General features: G+C 51.6%; 6 protein-coding genes across 6 annotated transcripts; 4 read left to right on the top strand and 2 right to left on the bottom strand.

Moving 5' to 3' along the window:
* The first annotated feature begins 278 nt into the window (after positions 1–278).
* Positions 279–3,171, top strand: BO85DRAFT_446659 (ubiquitin ligase complex subunit HRD3). The gene is made up of 4 exons (XM_025659550.1): positions 279–424; positions 492–629; positions 702–2,624; positions 2,690–3,171. Exons 1-4 carry the CDS (start codon positions 382–384, stop codon positions 3,085–3,087), a joined length of 2,502 nt encoding a protein of 833 aa, XP_025518000.1. The 5' UTR covers positions 279–381; the 3' UTR covers positions 3,088–3,171.
* Positions 3,172–3,286: 115 nt separating this feature from the next.
* Positions 3,287–4,364, top strand: BO85DRAFT_517674 (putative DNA repair protein Dds20/Mei5). Its single transcript, XM_025664925.1, has 2 exons — positions 3,287–4,049; positions 4,134–4,364. The coding sequence occupies exons 1-2, from the start codon at positions 3,375–3,377 to the stop codon at positions 4,245–4,247; spliced, it is 789 nt and encodes a 262-aa protein (XP_025517999.1). The 5' UTR covers positions 3,287–3,374; the 3' UTR covers positions 4,248–4,364.
* A 227-nt stretch (positions 4,365–4,591) lies between these two features.
* BO85DRAFT_365659 (Kelch motif domain protein) lies at positions 4,592–6,861 on the bottom strand (the record flags this gene model as incomplete). Its single annotated transcript, XM_025655747.1, has 3 exons — positions 4,592–6,420; positions 6,490–6,576; positions 6,648–6,861. The coding sequence occupies 3 exons, from the start codon at positions 6,859–6,861 to the stop codon at positions 4,592–4,594; spliced, it is 2,130 nt and encodes a 709-aa protein (XP_025517998.1).
* Positions 6,862–7,350: 489 nt separating this feature from the next.
* Positions 7,351–9,822, top strand: BO85DRAFT_446657 (WD40 repeat domain-containing protein). Its single transcript, XM_025659549.1, has one exon. It carries the CDS (start codon positions 7,567–7,569, stop codon positions 9,526–9,528), a length of 1,962 nt encoding a protein of 653 aa, XP_025517997.1. The 5' UTR covers positions 7,351–7,566; the 3' UTR covers positions 9,529–9,822.
* Positions 9,823–9,860: 38 nt separating this feature from the next.
* On the bottom strand, positions 9,861–12,373 carry BO85DRAFT_415075 (uncharacterized protein; the record flags this gene model as incomplete). Its single annotated transcript, XM_025657672.1, has 4 exons — positions 9,861–10,983; positions 11,040–11,642; positions 11,939–12,016; positions 12,075–12,373. 4 exons carry the CDS (start codon positions 12,371–12,373, stop codon positions 9,861–9,863), a joined length of 2,103 nt encoding a protein of 700 aa, XP_025517996.1.
* A 1,502-nt stretch (positions 12,374–13,875) lies between these two features.
* On the top strand, positions 13,876–16,561 carry BO85DRAFT_218509 (transcription initiation factor IIA large subunit). Its single transcript, XM_025654668.1, has 4 exons — positions 13,876–14,291; positions 14,448–14,549; positions 14,910–16,009; positions 16,064–16,561. Exons 1-4 carry the CDS (start codon positions 14,274–14,276, stop codon positions 16,101–16,103), a joined length of 1,260 nt encoding a protein of 419 aa, XP_025517995.1. The 5' UTR covers positions 13,876–14,273; the 3' UTR covers positions 16,104–16,561.
* Positions 16,562–17,117: the final 556 nt, after the last annotated feature.

The following is a 17,117-nucleotide window of genomic DNA, read 5'->3' as shown; positions in this document are numbered from 1 at the left end:
GTTATTGCGTGTATTGCTGCGATCGATCAGTATCCCTATGCTTTGTACACAGACGACTGCAGATGGGTTATGGACGAGACCGGAGGTCAATAATAATGAAAATGGTTGCCAAAACATGTGCCATATAGTGATCAAGAGTAGTAGTAGATGTACTTATAGTCTACATAGTAATGTAGTGAAGGAGCCAAGAACGTCGGCGAAATGAAGCTCCGCAACGCCAGGTGGCCCGTTCCGCATCGGGGCCGAGCAAGCAACTCCCCCGAGTCTCCAGTGCTCAACTTCACTGTCAGCTCCTCCCCCCTCTCTTACTTATCGGAAGCTCGAGCACAGAGTCGCCATGCGCCTCTCACTGTTCACTCCTACCCATCTCTCTCACACAACATGAAGAACTGGTGGCTGTGGCGTTTCCTGCCGTTGGCGCTTCGTGAGTCTCACTGTGGAGCTTAGCCGCATCACGCGATAGCTACTGACCTCCAAGCACCACTTTCCAGTGCTTCTGCAGGCGCTTGCGGTTGAACATAATGGACAGCCCGACAAACAAGAACCCTTAACAGATGTCGTTTCTGAATCATATGCACATGCTGAGTCCTCGAGCGGGCCCGAGGGCTCGAACAGCCTACCGGGACACGGTGAGCAGCCCTGCGTGCATGATGCCAGCGCACTCATCCTTGCTAACAACTAGATTCTTGATGTACCAATAGAACACGTTGAAAATGCCCTTCGAATCCTCCGAGAAAGCAAAATCCCCATAGTCACTCACGAGAAACCGTCCGGTCTACTGGGATACACTTGGCATTACGCCCAGGAAGCCTTCCGAATCCTATTCATGAATGGACCGCAGCCGGATGGGACACATAGGCAGAAACTCGATCCAAATGTTGCAAAGGCTGCGAACGAACTCAAGATTGCGGCGCAGGAGGACCAAAACCCCGATGCAATCTTCCTCTTAGCGGAAATGAACTTCTACGGCAACTTCACCCACCCGAGAGACTTCAAGCAGGCTTTCCATTGGTACCAGACCTTGGCGTCGTCGACTGGAAACGGTACGGCACAATATATGCTTGGGTTTATGTATGCAACGGGTGTTGGAGGTGCGGTGGAGCGCGACCAGGCTAAGGCCCTGTTATACCACACCTTTGCGGCCGAAGCAGGCAATACGAAGTCGGAAATGACCCTCGCGTATCGCTACCACGCTGGGATCGGGGCTCCTAGAGATTGCGACCAAGCGACTTATTACTACAAGAAGGTAGCTGACAAGGCTATCGATTACTACCGATCTGGACCGCCCGGTGGCAATAGCATGATCCGCGAGTCCTACCGTTGGGCGGACGAAGAGGGTGGTGTTTATGGTGAAGGCGCCAGTGTATCGACGCCTGCGCGCGATGGAACGCATTCGAGCACAGAAGCCAGCTTGGAAGACGTCCTGGAGTACTTGGATCTGATGTCGAGAAAGGGCGAACTGAAGGCTACTTTCAGCTTGGGAAAGATGCACTATGAAGGGGGTCGCGGCTTGCCTAGAAATTTCCGCAAGTCGATGAATTACTTCAGACAGGTCACCAAGCGGTACTGGAATAAAGACGGTTCGGTGAACCCCAACCATCCTGTTGGTGTTGAGAAGCTGGCTTCGAAAGCAGCAGGCCATATTGGCATGATGTACCTGCGGGGCGAGGGGGTGGAGCAGAACTTCGCGACCGCTCAGACTTGGTTTAGGCGTGGACTCGCGAACGGTGATGCGCTTTGCCAGCATGAGCTCGGACTGATGTACCTGCATGGCTATGGCGTAACACCAGATGCGTTCAGAGCTGCATCATACTTTAAGGCTGCGGCCGAGCAGGACTTCCCGGCCGCTGAAACGAGACTGGGTGCCCTGTTTTTGGACCAAGGGGATGTCCAGACCGCCACCCGCTATTTCGAACTCACTGCGCGCTGGGGCTGGATGGAAGCCTTCTACTACCTTGCAGAACTGTCCAACAATGGGGTTGGGCGGAAACGACACTGCGGAATGGCCGCGTCTTACTATAAGATGGTCGCCGAGAGGGCGGAAGTTATCCACTCATCCTTTGAGGAAGCGAACACCGCATATGAGAACGGAGACAAGGAACGGGCATTCATCCCCGCTCTGATGGCTGCGGAACAGGGCTACGAGCATGCGCAGTCCAATGTTGCGTTCCTGCTGGACGAGCAGCGGTCTTTGTTCGCCATTGACACCATCCTCCCAGGAGCCAAGAAGAGCAGACCAGCTCTGCTGCGAAATGCGGCGCTGGCTCTTATCTATTGGACACGCTCCGCCAAACAGGCGAACATCGACTCCTTGCTCAAGATGGGCGATTACTACCTAACGGGCATGGGCTTTGCCGCGGATGCGGAGAAGGCCTCGACCTGCTATCACACCGCAGCCGAAGTGCACTACAGCGCACAGGCGTACTGGAACCTGGGATGGATGCATGAAAATGGTGTTGCCGTGGACCAAGACTTCCACATGGCCAAGCGATACTACGATCTCGCGCTGGAGACTAGCTCCGAGGCGTATCTGCCTGTGAAGCTCAGTCTGCTTAAACTGCGGATGCGAGGATACTGGAACTGGCTGACGAACGGAGACATCAATCCCATCCAAGAGGAAGAAGGTAAGCAACCCCCACGTAATTACCGCTGAGAAGATCCGAACAGCCACACTTACACACCAACGCAGAAGTGAGATCGCATCGAACCCTAAAGGAATTTATCGCCACTTTTATCCAGAACAACGAGGAAGAAGAGGCCGCCTTCCGCGCACAGATGTACAAACAGGACGAGGAGGACGAACTCATGTCGAGCAATCGCCTGGACGACCACCGCGAAGACGGCTACTACGACGAGCTGGAGCTCGATATTGATGATAGTTTTTTGGAGGGATTGCTCATTCTCAGTCTTGCCGCAACGCTGCTTGTGCTTGTGTACATGAGGCAGCAGCGCAACCGCCAGCGTCAGAACGACAACGGCGGCGCGAATGCGGCGGCAGGAGGCAATGCCAATAATGATCGGGGAATGTTCCCTCGCCCGGGCGAGCCGGGTTTCAATGATTGGCTTGCTGGGGCGGTAGGTCATTAATGATATAGAATTGTGCTTTTCGCAGTAATGTATATGCTTGATTTAGCTTAAGTACACGAATGATACCTTCCTAGTTAGCTACCATCTACCGAGTATGTAGAGAAGTAATTGAGTATCGATCTTATCAGCTGACTTGTCTTATCGATAAGCATATTTACTTTCCACTTCATACTTCCAAGTTCATACTTACACCATCCCCACAATCTATCCCAAATACACATCTACCTCATCCAAGCATTGAACCTCCTCAACCTGAGAAACCAGGCTATCAGAAAGACACACACACAATGAACCCAAGCCAAACACCAACCCCCAATCCCAAACGCCGCCGTCTAAACACCACCACAACAACCCTATCATCACCCTCATCAACGCTCACCAAACCATTCAAATCGCCTCTGCGCAGACCAGCCCAAGCCCAAGCACCAGCACCAGCACCAGATACCACCACCAGCACCACCACAACTGCCACAAACACATCCTCTTCATCCTCCAAAGACACAACACCCGCCACCCCCAAGCCCAACCCCTCATCTTTCACCACCCCAATCCCCAAACCCACCCCTACCACCAGAGAAAAGAAAGAACAGAAGCAAAAAGAAGAAGAAAAAGACCCCACCCTCTCCACCCTCCGCACCACCCACCGACACCTCCAATCCCGACTCCTCTCTCTCCGCACAGAACTAGAAACAGTTACTCAGGCGCAGCGCATCGAGGAATCCCACCGCGATGAGGAACTAGAAAAATTGATTGTGAAGTGGAGGGGTGTGGGGCAAAGGGTTGCGGAGGAGGTGTTTGAGGGCGCGAGGGAACGGGTTGTGAGGATGGGGGGTGTGAGGGGGTGGAAGGGGATGGAAATGAGTAGGAGTAAGGGTGGTGGTGGTGGGTGGTGGGAGGATGGTGATAATGATCATGAGAATAGTAGCTATGGTCATGAGGAGAAGGGTGGGGGTAAGGAGAAGGTTTGTATTATCCTTTATTCTTCTTTTCTGCTTGGTTGGTGTATTGTGGATTGGATATGTGCTGATGATGTATCTGTGTGGTAGGACGAGGAAGAAGATGAGGAAGAGGAAGAGTTCACGATAGGGATGATGTTGAAGACGATGGGGATTGATTTCAAGGTTATTGGGTATGATGGGGAGGGGCAGAGGTGGGTATGATTCTGCTGGGTCAATTGTATTGATGTGGATGTGGTGGAGATACTATTGATGTGATTGCTGTATGTCTATGTATCTGGGAGAGCAGTCTACTTGCTAGGCCGATGATGAAAAGCCAGCTATAATATGAATAAAACAAGCATGTGATCAATCTATGCTAACGCTATACTGCAAATACTCCCTACTGTGACCGCAATTTGCAAACTCCTAACTAATTATGCCATCCTGGCCCATACATATGTTCTCGCCTGTTTCACGCCATCCCGTATCGTAACTGCTCTGTAGAAAAGTCCATAACAAAAGATGAACAAAGAAAGGAAGCTTTATCCAGACAGTCTTCCTCGAAATTAAATGATGTCCATGCCATCAATATCATCACCATCAATGTCCTCCATATTGTCAGCAATAGCACCGCTCAGGGCCATATGGGAAGGCTTCGGATCCTTATTCGATCCGTATCCTTCTCCGAAAGCACCGACCATCTCCAACTCGGGCCCGGCGATGATACGACCCTCGGTGTCGACTACCTCGCACAGATCGATCAAACTCTGCCGGCTTAGAGACTTGAAGCCATCAGTCCGGACAACACGTCCCCAATTGGCAAGGCAGAATTGAGCGGCACGACGCATCAGCCACTCTTCGTTCGTGCGCCCTGCACGCTCCCAGATGATTGCAGCGTTCTCTACATCCAATTCGCGACTGAGGCGATTGACGCAAAGTAAACGCAACTTGGGCATGTCGTACATATTCGCCATGACGAGCATTCCCGCAACGTCGATGATATCAGAACAAAACTCCAAATGACCGGCGATACTATCTGTATACAGATAGTAGATAAACGCACGCACAACCGAGTACGGCTCGGGGATGTGCATCCTGTTTGCATGATATTCAGCCATTTGAGCCGAATAAAGCCTCTTGAAGTGGGGCCATCGCAACTGCAGAATGATCCGGTGCACATGAATCGGAGGTGAAGTAGGTGTGTTGGGGGAGAGGAAGGCTGGCTCTGATTGTGAAGTGGGGGTGTCCCCCTCATCGTCCGAGTCAACATGATCGTCTGAATTAGCGGTGATGATAAAGTCTGCACCGCTACCAGACTCTGGTGGTTGATCAAACGCTGCCGAAAGGTCTGCTCCTAAACCGGACAAAGGGCCCATCCCTGTCGGTTCGGAAAGCGACGTCCGGCTTTGACTGGGCGAGAAGGCAGACAGCTCGTTTCCCAGTAAGCCGTATCTCTCAAGGTCAATGCAGAGCACCTCGCTCATGTTATTCTCATCACTATTTCCCGGAGTGGCACCGGTGTCGAGGCTACTACCAAGTAGCCACGCTTTGGTACCGTCAGCGTTCACAGTGCAATAATGCCATCTAAAGCCCGGCTTGAAGATTTCCTGCCCGTCAGCCAACCGCTGCCAACGTAAAGCGTCCAGATCCAGTGATGACAGGTTGCACTCATAAGTACGCACTGTCTCGGACGGAGTGATCAGATCCAGGAGCACCCCAGATGCATAGGCCTGAAAGTGAGTGCCAGAGAACAGTGCAGGAACGTGAGGGCCGGACTTGAACCGAAGACAAGAAATGGCGCCCGGAGCGATCGGTTTCCGACGATTGCCATTGCGAACTTGGACACTCCCGGAATTCGCTGCATAGCTGCCGGACCGGCCCGAGAGCTGTTGCGGGGGGCTACTAAAGATAGCGTCTGGACTATAAGTAATCCTGCTGGTTGGCGCTGGGGAATCCACGGTACCTTGTGAAGTTGCCGTTCCAAGAGACGGAATGCCTTTGAGATCCAGCCACCAGATATCCGTTGTACGTTCCATGTCAGGATCGAGACCTCCAAAGATCCAGAGGCGGCCGCCCCAAACCCAGGCGATGTGGTCGAAACGAGCCGTGAATCTCCAGGTGCGAGACCAGGTCCAGGTTTTCAGGTCCAGATACGACAAGTCGTCGAGGATCACATTGTTCTCGCCGGTTACTCCTCCCATGATGAAGAGCTTCTCATCGTGGATGACGGCAGCATGGCGAGCCCTTCCTCGGGGAATTGGTCCATGGATTTCCGGCTGAGTCCAGGTAGAGGTTGAGATGTCCAGGATGACAACGTCAGATAGATGATCGCGGTGTTCATTTTCTCCACCAAATACAATCAACTTATCACCTTGGTAGAGGGTAGCCGTATGACCTACAACGATTGAGAGTATGAATTAGTACAATTTGCGTTTCCTTATCGTAAGTATGTGGGGAAACTAACCCATGCGGACACCGGGAATGTCACCATAGTTATCAACCAGTTCCCACCGAAGAGTACTGAGATTCAGACGCAAGACGTGGTTGTAAACTATTTTAGCAAGTGTAAAGCATTAGTATTAGACTTGAACGATGAATAGTGTGAGATATAAGCATATGCACCTTCATCAGTGTACTGATCAAAGCCGCCGAAAGCGTAGATCTGGTCATTATTGCAATACGTCACCGACGCATTGACCAGGCAGGCTGGCACATGGCCTTGTGCCTTGCGGATGCTTGGGCGGTAATCCGCACCGCTACGGCGACCATCACTGGGACTAGGGGGCATGAGGAATGTGGACGCCGGTCTCTGAAGGGTGGAGGAGAGGGGAGTCATCGGATTAGGAGTCCTGGACGACCCGGTCCAACGCGGTGGGTCAGCGTGGAACGGCGAAAAGGGCGACGAAGCGTTACTATTCCTGGCGGTAGTGGAGGATAGCCGCGCCATTAGGGTCCGACAGAAAAGACGGGCCCAGGGGGTCAAAAAAGGAGGATAACCAAAGGGCAAAGATGGTGAATCAAGAGATGAATCAGTAGTAACACCCACTCCCCTCACATACTGATGCTGATCGCAGTTACCCCACGTCTCTTGTCAGCGGCAAGAGGAAAAAAAAAAGGAAAATGAAAAGGAGAGAAACGGCAAGCGCCAAGCCGATCGTCGCCGAAAAGGGAAGAGCCGCATGTCAGGTGGCAATCTAACCTAAACGGGACTAGGGCAGCCGTACCTCCAGTAACCGGCGTTGCCATGGGTGAGCAGAACTATATCCTTTATTTACTCCCTTTTCCTCCTTCACCCCCGTCCCCTCCTCTTCCTCCTCTTCATCATCTTCCTTGTTCTTTGCCATTTATCTGCTACTAATTGCATACCATATTGCGTGGGATTGATATTCCCTGCTTGCATTCAATACTACTGTATCGCGGTTAGGTCTTCTTCGTCCTGTGTCCAAGCCAGCGTGACTGGGATTGGCCCTGCCAACGGACCTTGAAGGCACTTCTCTCTCGATACCCTCCCCTATTTCTCAAAAAGTAAATATATATCAGCATGGCTACACCTACAGTTTCGACTCCCGTGAAGACTCACCATGGGATCTTCTCCACTAAGACGGCTGGTGGCCGCATGCCCCTTACGCCTTCACCACGCACTCGCGCGGGAAGTGTGACGTCAAACCACTCCTCCCCATTCACACCTCCGTGTGGTGCTCAAGAATCGGGCAAGGAGCATGGAAAGTCTGTCTATGGTGGTAACCTCTCTTCATACTTCGCCAAGTCTGTCTCGAGGACAGCCCGCAACTACCGCGAATCCCCCAAATCCAACATCGCCCGTGCTCGCACGCGCAAGTCTCCCAGACACCTTGAGCTGGGTGTATCAGAATGGGCCTTGACTGGCACTGGTCCTTCATCACAGACTCCTACCAAGGAGCGCCTGCGGAAAGAGGTCGTGAAGAAGGAGGTGACCAAGGAAGTGGCCAGGAAAGAACCGCCGAAGAAGGAGGCAATCAAGAAGGAGGTGTCGAGGAAGGAAGCGCCTAGGAAGGAGATTACCACTCGGACTACGAGGTCAGGAAAGACAACCGTTCGCATTCCCCACAACGCAGGTGACAGATTCATCCCGAACCGTACTGCCAGTGAGGGACTTGTGACTGCTGGCACAGCCAAGCCAGAGGAGAGCCAACGACCAAAGACCAGTAGCAGCGATGGATCCTCCGTCCTTGCCAATGCCGCGAGTGCATTCGACATTGGAGGCCGCGGAACAGATGAAGACATCACCGCAGCTCTGGAGAGCCTTGGTCTCGAGGATAACGAGCCAACGACTTCATACACCAAGCCAGCACCGGATGCTGTTGCGTACGAGTCATCCTTGGCAGATGCCTGTGGTGTCAACCTGAACACTCGTATCCTGGCCTTCAAGCCGCCACCCCCAGAGTCTTCCAAGCCCATTGATCTGCGCGCTCAGTACAACCGCCCTCTCAAGCCTGCCAAATCTCAGTCCGCTCAGTTCCGCCGACGTGTTCAAACCGCTCCTGAGCGTGTCCTGGACGCCCCTGGTCTCCTCGACGATTACTACCTCAATCTGCTGGATTGGAGCTCTGGCAACCAGGTTGCAATTGGCCTGGAGCGCAATGTTTACGTGTGGTCTGCCGACTCAGGGTCGGTCAGCTGCCTGCTGGAGACTGCACCTGACACCTACGTGAGCAGTGTAAAGTGGAGTGGTGATGGCGCCTATGTCGGTGTCGGTCTCGGAACTGGTGAAGTCCAAATCTGGGATGTCGAGGAAGGAACCAAGCTTCGCAGTATGTTTGGCCATGACTCGCGTGTAGGTGTCATGGGCTGGTCGAAGCACACATTGTCTACCGGTGCCCGCAGTGGTCTGGTATTCAACCACGATGTTCGCATCGCACAGCACAAAGTTGCCGAGCTGGTCTCGCACACCTCTGAAGTCTGTGGTCTGGAGTGGAGACCCGATGGTGCTCAGCTCGCCACCGGTGGTAACGATAATCTGGTTAATATCTGGGATGCTCGCTCTCTCAGCGCGCCTAAGTTCACCAAGACCAACCACCGCGCTGCCGTTAAGGCCCTCAGTTGGTGCCCCTGGCAGTTGAACCTACTTGCCACCGGTGGAGGTTCTTATGACCGTCACATCCACTTCTGGAACACTACTACTGGTGCTCGTACGAACAGCATCGACACCGGCTCCCAGGTCACCAGCTTGAGATGGAGCAACCACTACCGCGAGATTGTCAGCTCGAGTGGATTCCCCGACAACTCGCTGAGCATCTGGAGTTATCCCACTCTGGTCCGGAACGTCGAGATTCCTGCCCACGAGACCCGTGTGTTGCACAGCTGCCTTAGCCCAGATGGGCAACTCCTGGCCACCGCAGCCGCTGACGAGAGTCTGAAGTTCTGGAAGATTTTCGAGCGCAAGCCTGGAACCAGCGCTGCGGCCTCTCGGGAGGGTGGTGTTGGCAGCAAGGCTCAGATGACCAAATCCATGACCATTCGGTAAATTGGTTGGTCATCTGTAATTTCTTCTGATCTTTTTATTTTTTCTTCTTCGATGACTATATTTCGGGTTCGGTATCGTAGACCGGTTTTGTCTAGATATCATTGGTTCTATTGGTGTTCAGTACATTGGGGGCACATATCCGGATCCATGGGATGGAAGGGGTGTTATTGGTAATTGGCGTTTGTATCTAGGTTTGACCGTATAATAGCTGTCAGGTTTCTTGTATAGAAAGTCGCATACTCATAACTGCTCGTCTTTTCGTTCCTGCGTCTTAGAAGGGATAGAAGCTGGCCAGCACATAGTCAACCAAGGCTATGCGGCTAGCTAGTCCTTCAGAAAAATTCCGACTGGAAGGGCAAGTCAGAATCATTCAACAACAGATCCCACTGCAGGCCATCCATTTCCGGCGCCACATTGAAGAGATCAGACCACAGCTGACCCCAGCTATTCCTCCTTGCTCCGCTCCACATTGGGTCCTCGTCTTCATGACCCAAGCCAGGCATGCTATCCGACAAAGGAAGATGTCCGCTGGCCGCCGCATTTGTCATGTTCTCATCCACCCCGACAGGCCGGGACCGTGACGGAGCAGCGCTCGACATCGCCCCACCCGATCCAGAAGCCACAGCAATACTATCGGTTCTCACAGGCGACCCTGCCTGTTGCTGCACTTCCCTCTGAGATTCCTGAAGAATAGACAACAACGTCTGCGTATTCTTCCTAATAGCTTCCATAAGCGACGCCGACTCATTCTGCGATTTCTCCAGTGCATGGATAACATCCAAGACTTCCTGCTTGCGGGTATCTGCTCCCGGAGCGGTAGGCTTCATAGACACGTCCGTGGCCAGGACCATAGCGGCGAAGAAAACGTGGTTCATGACAAGACTGTAATCGGAGGGGTTGAAGCCGGCGAGAACGCCTGTGTCTTTGAGCGAGCGGCGAAGGTCGAGGACCGTTTGGGCGGAACGAATGCAGGTCAGTCGAGAGTAGGCGTATTTGGGGTTCGTTAGGCCTTCGCGGTGGTAGGGGCGGTGCAGGCGGCAGAGGCGGACGTGGAAGCTTAGATGGGCGACAGTTCGTTGCCAGGCGAGGTAGGGTCGTTGTTGGGTTATTTCTTGGCTTTCTTGAATGCTGGCGGGGTCATTTTGGAGGAAGGTTGGGAGGGATTGGACGAAGGTGTGGAATTTATGGTCGATATTGAGGAGGGTTTTGTAGTCGGGTTGGGAGGATTCGAGAAGGGTCATTCCTAGGGTGTCGATAATTTCGCGGCATAGATCTGCGTAGTGGATTCTGAATATGAACACGGACATGGAGGTTGGGACTGAGAGGGGGAAGCTGTATGCTGGTCCTGTGGGGGTTAAGGATTCGTCGTCGATGTTGCTGGGATGGTTTACTTTCATTTGTTTTGGGTGTATGAGGTAGGTGCCTTCTTGTGGGCTTTGCGAGAATGCGGTGATCCTGTGGTTGTTAGTGTATTTGGGGGGAAATGTGAGTCTGGAGGAGGTAAGGTGTACCAGTCGTTGGAGACGAGGTGCCACCATGCTCGTCTCTGTACCTCGACCTCGATGGCATCGTATTTTGAACGTTTTCTTTCGTCTTGCTTTTGGATTGTGTCTAGCAGGTGGATTTGCATCGATCGGGCCATGCATATTGCGTCGATTCTGAGTGCTTGGGCTTTGTGGGAATACCAATCCGCATGGAAGAGAACGCGCGACAAGGCACTAATGGCTCCAAGAGCAGTGGTTGATGGCGGCACTGGCTGGATCGGGTTGTCAATTATACAGAGAGCTAAACGCGCGTATGTGGCGAAGGCTGCTTTGGCTTCTGCCTCTGTTGCGCTGAGCAACTGCAGAAGTTCGGGGGTTGCAACCAGAACAGCCCCAGCGAAGATGCTGAAGAACAGTACCAGGACAGTGAGGCTTGGCTCCTCGCCCTCGAGTATACCCCTGTATGTTTCATCTAATAGTTCTTTTGTGGACGGGATATGGAAGACTCCGAATGTTGGCTGAATGACGACGTTGAAGTGGTCTAATAGTTGGCGAGCCTGGGTCCATGGGGGAAGACACCTGGATATGCTCTTCGTATCTCGCATGCAGTCATAGAGATCAGCAATGCGTCTTTGTAATGAAGATAGGGGTAATAATGTAAGCGGAGTGACACATCCATTGCTCGAGCCTCGTGCCTAGCGAATGTTTCAGCTCGCGAAAGCAAGAGTTTGTAGGAAATACATACACCACTTGTGACCAAGCCCTGGTTTGTGTCGCTGCCCTGGGCACCAGTAGCTTTACCAGGCGGATCTAGATGTGCATTAGATTGAGGTCACTGAATAACCAGCCAGGTTGAGTGTCATCTCTGGCCAATAATTGGGACGATCCCAGACCCGTAACGATGGTTCTAACCAGCTAGTTATAACTCACCCCGAGGAATATGAATTCGATCGAAGACTGCCTCTTCTAGCCTCGCGACCCGATTTAAGATATCATTCGTATCTCTTTCCAATTATGTCAGTGAGAACTACAATGACACTCCTAAACATGGAGCCCACTAACGCAGCAGTTGTGTTCTGGCTATAGGTGGGTGGTATAGTTGGTGCTGGCTGTTGCTGTTGTATGGAGACTGTCGCAGCAGTGGGCTGATTGCCAGATAGATGAGCTCCCCGCAGTTCGTCCGAACTATCCGATGGACCCTGACCTGTATACTCGCAAGGTACCTTTCTCAGAACGCAATTCGAACAAGGTTGGGTACGATCACAGCGCAGCTTCTTCGCTCGACAAAAGCGGCAGGAGAGGGGCGGTCGAGACCATCGTTGCACCATGGCCTCCGGGACGGCGTCATTTTTCCGTTTCATGTCTTATCGCCGGCAACATTAGGTTGAGGCTATAGCAATCTAGATGGCTGGAGAACAATATGAAGTGGAGAAGACGAACGGTCAAGGTTCGGCTGTCAAAACTCCACCCGCGCCTTGCCGAGATCGGGTAAGCTCCGCCGGGCAGGTTGGGGGAGAACCCTAACTGGTTGCCTGATAGGGACTCACAATCTACTGCTTTCCAATCCATCTAGACTAGATGTAAAAGAAGATCACGATGATAGAGGCTCCGTACATATCTGACTATATTCTGCTTCGTCGCTCATCTGTTTGCCTTCTGCTCGTGCATATTACAATTCGCATTCCTTCCTAAGAGACCAGAAGATAAAGTTTCTTCTAGTTAGAGAGATGAGCCTCTACAACCAAGTTGATTAAGGACTACTTACAGTACTACGAGTAGACTATATGGTAATTGTAAGTCATAATGGCTGACAGGGTCAATGCTTTCAAGCTAATAGATTAGCACGCCTCACTACAATTCGAGTACTCCCAACGGAGGTATAACGGTTCTTAGAGCATGGGGTTAGTTTGTCTTTATATCTTCTGTACGCGTGCTGACATCCATTGGAATACTAGTTGGCACCAACAATCGATTTGACCCATAGTGTACCATTTTGTCTGTTTCTTGACTGCTACCTCTTTTGGCGAGTCAACCATGAGTTTCCGGCGTTAATATCAGTTGGGGAGCAGCAGAAACATAAAGTGATGTTCTGATATTGATACGCTGCATCCAAGCTCAGTTTTGGTTTGACAGTTTGCGATTAAAGAGACCCTTGGACTTGGAGCGGAATTTACTCTGCAATAGTATACTATTACTGGGGTTATATGAAGTCCTGAGGCTCATAAAGTCAGATGGTAGCACCCGAGGCCCTAACGCAAGATAAGAAAAGTATTTTGATCCCCGTGCAGACTTATATGCTTTGTTTTCTGGCAGAGTCCGTTCTCATAAGGGATTGTCCGACTTGAAGAGACGCTTCACAAAGTCATTTAAAGGGCCCCAGAAACTATTTAATGGCTTGTCAGCCACTGTATTGTGAGGACGAAAATTCTTTACTTGGATACACTACTATGAAACAAGGAGAAGCCTGGGTGTAGTTTTCTCCTTGTTGTGTTCCTTGTTGTGTTGAGTTCCACAGTGCGCTGTCGAATTAAGACGAATTAGAATACCATGAGGCCTGCATGAGCTGGACGGAAACCAAGAACGTTGACTCATCGCACAACCACGCGGCTGGCAGATGGTAGATAAAACTGAGGTCTAAACGACAATACTGGCAACCAAGGGATAAAGTGAAGGAGTGGCGAGAAAAGGCTGAGCCCGCGACTACTGGAGATCTCAAAAGTCAAAAAGTCAAAGAAACAGCTCTTTGCGTCGCGCCGGGGCAGATCCCCCGGACCTCCCACTAGGGACTAGCGGTGGTGGTGACTAAGCAGGCGGGAGGAAGGCGGATTTCGCCCGGAGAGAGCGACTTTCACCTCAACCACATCCCTCCGGCACGCCTGCCTTGCTTTCAACTCCCTTCCGGCATTCACCCGGCATTCTACGGCTCGTCACACGCTGAGACTCGGAATATTGAGTTCTTGAAGTAAGAAAGACCATCTACAGAAGAAGTGCAAGTTCGAGGGTGGTCGGAAGTAGTGGTTGTGGAGACTCAACTGTCGCATTCGCCCGTGGCAAGCGACCGCTGCGACGGCGAGGCTTTACCTGTGATAAGCCCGACAACCCCCATTCACGTCGAGCTCTCGCGTGTTGATAGGCACCCCCGTTCTTTTTTCTATTTTCTTAGAAGACAGAGCAAATTTATTTGACCCAAACTTCATTAAATTTCCCTTCACCTGGCTTGACAAAGCGTCTTCTCGTCCTTGTCTGATCCCAACAGCGATCATGTCGAACCAGCAGGTGGTGAGTGCATCTTAAAAAAAAAAAAAACTCTATGAGAGCTGGAGACTTCGATGAGCCCTGATTGTGGCTTGATACTCCCTTCGAAGTTCTCCATTCCCCCGCTCTAACCCCATATCAAAACCATGTGAGATGTTGGCTCATACCAGTTATCCCTAGGGCACGGTATTCGATCGTGTCATCCAGGAGGTCTGTGATGGCTCCCAGGTGGACTTCGAGGAAAGTGGTGTGGACCAGCAAACACTGTTAGATTTGCGCAAGGTTAGTACTCCATCAAGAACCATTTTTCTTTGTTGGCGAGAGTCTTTTGAGGTCAAAAGAAGTCGTGATGTTTGGGGTGATGAGCCCCAGGGGGAGACGCCCCAAGCGGGGTCCGAGAGGTGCGGGAAGGGCGGCCGCCTGGGGGCATCGCCTGCTTTTGAGTCTCTTTTTATACCGCGCCGCTTTTACCCGCCCTAGTCGACCTGCCAAGCCGCTTCAGCATCGTCATTCGCTGCCCGTTTCCCCTTCACCTTCTCGGTCTCAGTCCTTATTATACCTACCACTTGGCCCTTTGACTCCTTGCTCCATTCAATTTCTCCTGTTGGATACAAATCTACGTATGCTAACCTTCATTCCCAGAGCTGGCAGAAGAAGCTCTCCTCATTGGGTGTCGCTCACTTCCCTTGGGACCCGCCGCCGCCGCAAGCCGCTCCCCCTCAGACACAAAATATCCTCCCTCCCACCGCAACTGTGCCGTCAAATGCTCCTCGGCCTGGTCCACCCCCTCAGCCACAGCATCATGTTCCTCCTCCCCCTCCTCAACAGCAACCCATCCCTCAGTCCGTCCCCGCTACGGCACCTCCGCTCCAGGCTCCTGCTCCGGTTGGGGCCGGCCCCAATGCCATGGGTCAACAACAACAACAACCTCACATCAAGACCGAACCTGGCGTCAACGGTCAGCCTGGGATGATGCCGATGAATAATATGATGATGCCAAACTCCTCCAACCCACAGTCTGCTCAAGAACGGGCTGCCAATATGCTTCGTCAGCGTTACGGAGCTGCAGCCGCTAACTCAGTCAGTCAGCTGCAAGCACAGTCACAGGCCCAAGCAGCCATGGCCATACCTGGCCAGCCGCGTCCCCAGCCTATGCAGCATGTACCCAACGGGCAGGCTCCACAGATCAAGCAAGAACCGGGGTATCCCCCTGTGTCTCAACCCCCTGTCGGCAATACTCAAACGGACGGTGCCGGTGATGATGCCTTGTCTGCATGGAAGGCTGAGGTTGCACGGAGGCGGGAAGCTGCCGAACGCCAGGGAGGAGAAGGTGATCGTCTCCTTCGTGACCATCTCAGACAACAGATGCTCCAGTTAGAAGGCGGTGGTCTGATGCTGCCTCTCGACGAGCATGACTACTCATCGAAGACATCGACTCGTGGGCTGGTGGCTACCCAAGCAGAGCCAGCTGATGTGTCGGCAGTTGCTGGTTCCTCATCTCATCCACCCAAGGTTCTCGGTGCTCAATTCGACGGCCCCGGTGGTGATGATGAAAGGGATGAGGATGACGAGGATGCCATCAATTCTGATCTTGACGACCCTGATGACCTTGTTGCTGAGGATCATGATGCTGAAGATGCCGTAGGCCAGGTCATGCTTTGCACTTATGACAAGGTTCAACGCGTGAAGAACAAGTGGAAGTGCACCCTCAAAGATGGTATCCTGACCACTGGTGGCAAGGAGTAAGTACATCAATATCACTCAATCCACTTAACCCTCTGCTAACAAGCGAACAGGTACGTCTTCCACAAAGGTCAAGGAGAATTCGAGTGGTAGATGTGCGTAAGCATCATCCATTTACTCCGGATAAATTCCAGAACGTGTATTCCATTCTCCATACCTCTTTCTATGTTCTACTGGCCTCGTTTATACTCAGCATGTAAAATCCCAGATCTGACTCAGGATTCTATGAGCAACGAAACCTATATCTGGTTCCTTTTTTCTTCTTCCAACTATGTCTGGATGGTCGGTGCAAGCGGAAATTTGCCTCAAATGACGATTTGATTTTCACGAAGTAAACAAACAACACCGGGATTCCTGTTTCCTTTTCACTTTTTGTCCTTGATCAACACTTTTTTCTTTATTTACTTTCCTCATACTCTTTGCTTCTTCCCCACATTGGATGTATGTGGCGCTTATGAGGTGGACGGCGGTTCCTTTTCAAAGTTCAAGCTGTACTAGAGTAACATATCTGAAATGAATGAAACAGATTGTTTTCTTCTATATTATGAACATGATCACACTCATCTTAACAAAGAGCAGCCGGGTAAAGTGGCCAAAGGCCATCCTATGCTTTCAACAAGTTACAGTAATCGATCACGTAGGGTACATGCCACAGGTTACTTCAAATGACTCCAGAATGGTGATCCGTCTACGGAGTACTTCCAAGTAAGAAGAAACAACTACGGCCCAACTAACTCACTCAACGTCCCAACGCTCACTCAATTACACCAGCGTAGCACCCAAATCAAGAATTAACTACATGATATTCATAATCGAAACCAGTAACTAACTAGTTAACTAACCTATTAGTCGACTATTGAGCATACCCGAGAGGTAATGATAATATGGAGTGAAATTGTTTCATGTTCAGACTTTTTTTTGTTTAAGGAAAGGAGCCCTTTTTCCGCAAAGCAAACAACATTACGTCAAACCTTCAACAATCGAAACGGGAATCTCAAAGGAGAGCAAACAGGCAAAACACTTAAAAGCAACAAGAACATAGCGAGGAATAGTATCTATCAGCGACTCAGCCAGTCAGTTCGAAAGTCCCATGTTTCTCCAACAACA

Source organism: Aspergillus piperis (genome assembly GCF_003184755.1).
Source record: "Aspergillus piperis CBS 112811 unplaced genomic scaffold BO85scaffold_4, whole genome shotgun sequence".
NCBI lineage: Eukaryota > Fungi > Ascomycota > Eurotiomycetes > Eurotiales > Aspergillaceae > Aspergillus > Aspergillus piperis.
Note: the sequence above shows the minus strand (reverse complement) of the source record. Positions and strands in the feature narration are given on the sequence as shown.

Bases quoted from the DNA above. Each gene is read 5' to 3' on its own strand.
- BO85DRAFT_446659 (XM_025659550.1), top strand. From the start codon at position 382: ATGAAGAACTGGTGGCTGTGGCGTTTCCTGCCGTTGGCGCTTC. The intron at 425-491 runs GTGAGTCTCACT...ACCACTTTCCAG, and splicing joins TTTCCTGCCGTTGGCGCTTC to TGCTTCTGCAGGCGCTTGCG. The intron at 630-701 runs GTGAGCAGCCCT...ATGTACCAATAG, and splicing joins GAACAGCCTACCGGGACACG to AACACGTTGAAAATGCCCTT.
- BO85DRAFT_517674 (XM_025664925.1), top strand. From the start codon at position 3,375: ATGAACCCAAGCCAAACACCAACCCCCAATCCCAAACGCCGCCGTCTA. The intron at 4,050-4,133 runs GTTTGTATTATC...TCTGTGTGGTAG, and splicing joins AGGGTGGGGGTAAGGAGAAG to GACGAGGAAGAAGATGAGGA.
- BO85DRAFT_446657 (XM_025659549.1), top strand. From the start codon at position 7,567: ATGGCTACACCTACAGTTTCGACTCCCGTGAAGACTCACCATGGGATC.
- BO85DRAFT_218509 (XM_025654668.1), top strand. The intron at 14,550-14,909 runs GTTAGTACTCCA...CTTCATTCCCAG, and splicing joins CACTGTTAGATTTGCGCAAG to AGCTGGCAGAAGAAGCTCTC. The intron at 16,010-16,063 runs GTAAGTACATCA...ACAAGCGAACAG, and splicing joins CTGACCACTGGTGGCAAGGA to GTACGTCTTCCACAAAGGTC.